Genomic DNA, 6,491 nt, shown 5'->3' with positions numbered 1-6,491 from the left:
ATTGATGGCTGTGATGGTATAATTGACAGAGTATTCTCACTTGTAAGTCGTAGACCTGGGGTTCAGTTGTTGAGATAAGTCATACCTGAGACTTGAGAATAAATCACATTGGCATTCCAGGCTTCGCTCTACTATACTCTCCACAACAGAGCCGCAGTGGTCATATTAGCACCCAGTAACCATGGACATTGGCGTTTGAAGTCTGAGGCTGCAGCTGCTTTCCCTGCATGACCAATAAATCGACACATTTCAAAATGACACTTTCTCCATTTGTCCGTTGCTTTTAGTACAAGTTCCTGTGAATTGGGATAGGATTTTCAGTGTCGAATTTCGACAAAACAGATAACTAATGTAGCAAGCATACTGCATGGAAATTAGTACACAGCATACTTTGCTGCGCAAAGATTCCCACAATATAGTGTTCACTCATGGATGATGCATGTAAACAATGTGATAGACTTAAAGCGAATTATATGTGTAGTAAACCAAATGCCATCTTCCTCCCTATCGATTATGTATTGTAAAGTATTCGTAAATCCCATCGATCGGTATGGCAGAACTGAAGTTACATGGTAGGCCGCATAATTACAACACAATACCATTTCTAACATTTTGAAGTTCGCTGAACTTCTCCTGTCGTTTAGACAACAAGGGGAGGTAACCCAGTGAAAAAGTAAGTCTTTTGATGAGTTACTGGTGGTAGGCAAAGCCCAGTTAAAACCAGCCAAACGATTGTTTACTCAAAGTGAGATACATGTCACATGTATACAAGTAGACACATGCACTCTAAGGAGTATGAGAGTGACTTTGACAGGTCATTCCAGTGAGTCGGCACCAGCAGCCTGCTACAAGTAACAGGAGACACTGTTATTTTACTAAAATATTGTAATGTTGAATGCAACTTAAAACATATCAATCAAACAATCAACTAGACGACACTGTCTTGTGTGTTGGTACATGTATATGTAGTTCACAACACAAAATCGTATGTAGGGGATGTCGCAGCTGTTGCGAATTTGTGTCTGCGTTTTTGTTTTTTTTTTTCAGTCTTCTTCTAACAGCTTTTTTCTTTATTTGCCAGGATACAGCCTTGTCCTGTTGGAGAACCTGTGGCTTCCTGCAGCGCACCAATCAGGAGACCAAAGAGAACAGCCTTGGATGCAGGGTAAGCTCCCTTTATCAGCGTGTTTGAAGGAAAAGACAACTAAGACATTATTTGCATGCATTATGGAAAAGGAACACATTGTTTGCTGTTGAAAACTCGGTTCACACATGTTGGACCTCATCAGTAATAAAATCAAAATCAGTTTTCGAAATAATCATTACAATACAGTCATATGCAAAGGTGTGATAGCATGCCTCAAATTCGGAGGCCTTGAATACCAATTTATTTACATGGAGCATTTCATATGGAGCTTAGCCACTGACATACATGGTGTACATACTAATCAGTTGTATTGGGGTCCTTGACAGATGCGAGACCCCCAGCAAAGTGTATATTACAGAGGAGAAGATGATGGCCAGCATGCAAGAGTTGAGCCTTAATCACTCAGAGTCTTCAGACAAGGCCCTTGTTCACAACAGCAACAACACGACCACCTCCACCACGGCATTAACTCCCATGCAGTCCTCAGTGGAAAGAAGCTGGCAGAAGTTCAGGGAACTCGAAGACATGTGAGTGGTTTGTACAAAGAGTTTAGTATGTCTGTGCGAACGTGGGCAGTATGTCTGTGCGAACATGGGCTTGTTGCCAACTGTATGAGAGTTTTTGTATGTCTGCGTGCGAACGTGGGCATGTTGCCAACTGTATGAGAGGTTAGCATATCTGTGTGCAAACGTGGGCATGTTGCCAACTGAATGAAAGTTTTGTATGTCTGAGTGCGAATGTGGGCATGTTGCCAACTGTATGAAAGTTTTGTATGTCTGTGTGCGAACGTGGGCATGTTGCCAACTGTATGAGAGTTTTGTATGTCTGCGTGCGAACGTGGGTGTGTTGCCAACTGTATGAGAGTTTTGTATGTCTGAGTGCGAATGTGGGCATGTTGCCAACTGTATGAGACTTTTGTATGTGTGCGTGTGAACGTGGGCATGTTGCCAACTGTATGAGAGTTTTGTATGTGTGCATGCTAACGTGGGCATGTTGCCAACTGTATGAGAGTTTTGAATGATGAGAAAAAGCCTTATTGTATTAAAAAGCTGGAGTGTTTTAATTCAATGTTTATCAGATAGTTGTCTCTTCAAAACCAGTTCTTGTTATATTGGGCCCTGTTTTTAAAGATAAAAACCTGACCACCGTCTTCTAAGTGAAATAATTTTAGTTGTGGTACAAGTATTTCCTTGTTGAATGGTATCGGTCAAATAAATTTAGCAGGGAGGCCCAGGGTGTTAGCACGCCAATGCGGCTCAGTGACCCAGGAGCCTCTCACCAACGGGATCTGTATGAGTCCATCTCTTGCTGGCTTCCCCTTCGGCCGTATGTGGGAAGGTCTGTCAGCAACCTGCAGATGGTCGTGGGATTCCCCGCGCTTTGGTTTTCTCCCACCATAACGCTGGTCCCTGTCGTGTAAGGAAAATGTTCTTGAGAAACGTCATAAAACACCAATCAAAAAAGGAAATAAATTTAGGACGGTCCAATATAATATTCTAAATTATATTCTAAATGTGCCCGTAAACCCACTACGTTATTTCTTTCATTCTGTTTTGTGATTCATTTCTTATTTCTGACAAATTTGTAGGCTGGCCGATGAACAAATAGATACAGAGCTTACAGAAGTGAAAAACACAGGGTTCAAAGTTCACATAAACACCTCCGTGGCCAATAGTATCATCTGTTCCAGCATACCAAAGGCAGTTCTGGAGAATATGTAAGTACATGTATTGCAACAGTGAACCTTGTGGAAATATGTCAGATATGTAAAAGAAGTTTGGGGGATTTTATTACCTTGTTTCATTATTGATTAAACATTTCTCATTTTTTAACAGGTAAGATTAAATTTAATTTACACATTTTTAGCATGTTGCTGATCCCATACCCCAGTGTGCCAGGTGTGGTTGATTTCTCATAATCCCCTTCACAGATAAACCCTAAAACTGTCCTTAAATTTACTTGAACGTGATTAGATGTTTTCTACCAGCCCTACAAAATGTGTGGATGTTGAACATTTATTTTTTATTTTTACAGAAAAATGTGGAAATACAGATAGTTTCAATGTCTTGTATTACATGATTGCAATTTGCAAGAGTAATTCTGTGAAGTATGGTTGTATACATTGCAGAAACAAGCCCTGTTTACAAGTGGTTTTATGGAAACCCCCTGTGGATAAACTCCGTGAAATTGTGTCTGAAAATGTCCACAAGAATCGCCAGAAAAACAACAGTTCAAAGCAGAAATCATCAGGCCAATCAGGCATGAGGAGCCCAACGTCCAGAACCTCCACCGCCACCCCAACATGTGCTATAGACAACAGGTAAGTCTGTACAAATTGAAACGGGTACAGTTAATTTGTTGGGTGTAATGCCACTGTGAGTATCAGAAAAGGTAGAGAAGGCTGGTAGGTAATAGTTTTTCTTCTTACTTGAATCTTGAAAAAAATTGAGGTATTAAAGAGGGTGGGAGGGGAAGAACAAAATCTCATGGCCTAGTGGTTGGCGTGTTATCGCAGCACTGTGACACAGGAATCTCTCATCAATGCAATTGCTGTGAGTTCAAGTGCAGGCCATGCTTGATTCTTCTCCTAACATGCATGGAAAGGTCTCCCAGCATCCTGCAGGTTGTGGCGGGTTTTACGGCCTTTCTGAAAGGTGTACTGCCAGTAGAGCTAACACCTGTGATGTTAAATACACTTACGGCACCTTCGAAGAAGAGGTGTTGTAAGGTAGAGAATCCTTGAGTACCAGTAGCTTCAGTGACCTGTATTGAGGGTTAGAGTTGACACTAGGCTAATTTATTTATTTATTTATTTGATTGGTGTTTTACGCCGTACTCAAGAATATTTCACTTATACAACGGCAGCCAGAAGTATGGTGGGAGGAAACGGGACAGAGCCCAGAGGAAACCATCCACATTTTACTGGCAGACCTTCCCACATACCCAGGCTAATTTGATACTACATTTGACACGTGATTATTGTTTAAGACTATGATATTCGAACTGTGTGGTGGTGAGTTAGATTGGTGATGAAAGCTGAAGTGCCCCAGGTAAACACCGTAAACCACCTGTTTCATGCTACTGACAAACAGTCCTGTGTGTGGCGTACAGATATGTTCAACAGGACGAGTGTTCTTCACTTCAGTGAATGTTAGAGTGCCATTGACCGCGTATTCTCACCAAATCCCCACAAACAGTAAGAGCGCGGAAATCTGCAAAATCCCTGTCAAATGCCAGGTTTGAACCTACACCTTGTTTGCTCTAGCTATTGAAAGGTGCCACTCCACAGCCTGCTCCAAGCTTGAGACTAGATTCTAAACATGAATAAAAACTAAAAACAATGCATTTGTTAAATAAATACATGTACTCTGCGCATCATACTTTGGTTACCCTCGTTGAATAGTTCCAATATCTTATTTTCTGTTATTTATTGGTTTTCCCAGGCAACAGCCAGACGTGACTGCTCTGAGCTCAATGGACTGTGAAGAGGAGGACTCCGCCATGGAGTTATGACGACAACAACAACAAGGTTTCAACATCTATAGGGCACTTAAATTGTTTACAAGATGCAGATTGCGTCATTTTGTCCGAAGTATTCATTCACTCATTAAGATTGCCGCACTGGCAGACTGCAGAACAGTCTTCATTCTGTTCCTGGACTTAAGGAAACCGTTAAATCACACATTTTAGGGTTGTTAAGGAAAGCTTACAAATTTACATGTTGTGTACCTGTGAGAGATCCATGCAGTGTGACTGTAGAGAGGTCCAAATAGGTCAGACTGAGAACATAAGCGAATCATGTAAACTACCAGGAATTTAATCATGATCTGCGCATTTTTAGATGAAATCATGATGTGCTATTACTGAAAGCTAGCTCTGATAGAGTTTAGAATTTTCCAGTAAGTTTACAGGCTGTAAATGATGTGCCCTAAAATTGCCCTCAAAATGACGGAAGTGCTGAACTTACTGGTTTGTAATTTTAGAATCAAGTCAAGAACAAAGTGTCCTTTCTCATACTTGAAATCTTTGAAAGTCATTGAAAATGAGTTTATTTTGGAATTAGTGCTAGATAGTTTTTGACTTTTAAATGTTAAATTTCATATTACATTAAATTCAAAAGAGACTCGTTAAATGAGTAACCAAAATGGTATCTGTTATCTCCGCATGAAGACGAAGACTTAAAATAAATGGCCATTGAAAGTGCTGCAAACAAGAAATTTCAGGTCCTTGAAACTCGTTGAAATATATTTTCTTTTATGTTTGGTAACCACCCTATACAACTTTCTGTCTCCTGTTTGGAGATGTGCTTCTTATCATCTGATGGCCATCTTTACATTCCACTGCTGTTTCATTCAGAATTGTCAGCCTGTATACATTTTTGCACGACTTAATGCCATGTCAGCCATTTTGATTCTTGTATGCAAAGATATTTTGCACGAAGTTGATTTGTTTTCTTGACTGATTGTTGTTGAGAACTAGATGTATAACAAATGCGTTTAGAGCTTAGAGTTTTTGAACCCTGTTAGAGACAAAATACATGCCAATAAAACTCAAATATTCGTCGAGAACTTTACACCTGATCTCAAGTATCATTACTAGGCCTACTGATACAGAACTCCGTAAAGCCATTTTCGTATACTTTTTTTTGGGGAAATCATAAATGACATTGTCTTTGTTAAAAATACAACACAATTACAAAAAAGCTGCAAACATTGATTTACAAGACCAGCTGGATTTGAAGTGTCACGTAGAATTATAGGCGCAAGTAATGCCAAGTTTTTACTCTAAACAAACTCCATGCAGATGTGACGTGTTTTTCTGATTATTCAATCACGATTTTGGGAGAGATGGATAAGCTACGTGTAGTGGTAACCGTTCATCAGAACGGCCTTGTAATTATAGCGTCTGACCGAATAGATAAGTCAACAACTTTACCAAAGTTTTTAAAAATCGTGGAAGGATCTGGATGGTAAGGTTTGCTATTGTGTGCAGTCAACTTTTGTAATTATCCACATGTACCCACAAACTTGTGCGCCAACTGAACTGGTGGAAAGATTTGGGTGGTACGGTTTTCTGTTTTGTGGTACGGTTTTCTGTTTTGTGGTACGGTTTTCTGTTTCGTGAGATTACAATACTTTTGTAATCTACAGCTTTGGGAAAACTGAACTCCTTGAAACATTTTTGTTGATAAGGTCTGAAATTTATTTAGGGTAAATACTTCGGTGATTGAAACGTGTATGGTTGGTAAGGTTTTCTGTTTTGTAAGGTCACAATACGTTTGTAATCAGCAACTTTGTAAACCTTGTAATGGGTACGTTTTGTTTTTTTGTAGTACGTGTATACG

At 39.9% G+C, this 6,491-nt stretch overlaps 1 protein-coding gene across 1 annotated transcript; it reads left to right on the top strand.

The window, feature by feature from the left end:
• The first annotated feature begins 779 nt into the window (after positions 1 to 779).
• LOC135476962 (uncharacterized) lies at positions 780 to 6,224 on the top strand. Its single transcript, XM_064757108.1, has 6 exons — positions 780 to 823; positions 1,082 to 1,165; positions 1,474 to 1,674; positions 2,736 to 2,864; positions 3,276 to 3,467; positions 4,591 to 6,224. Exons 1-6 carry the CDS (start codon positions 780 to 782, stop codon positions 4,658 to 4,660), a joined length of 720 nt encoding a protein of 239 aa, XP_064613178.1. The 3' UTR covers positions 4,661 to 6,224.
• The last annotated feature ends 267 nt before the right edge of the window (positions 6,225 to 6,491 follow it).

Source organism: Liolophura sinensis, chromosome 10 (genome assembly GCF_032854445.1).
Source record: "Liolophura sinensis isolate JHLJ2023 chromosome 10, CUHK_Ljap_v2, whole genome shotgun sequence".
In the NCBI taxonomy this organism is placed as follows: domain Eukaryota; kingdom Metazoa; phylum Mollusca; class Polyplacophora; order Chitonida; family Chitonidae; genus Liolophura; species Liolophura sinensis.
This window is presented reverse-complemented; position numbering and strand designations above follow the sequence as displayed.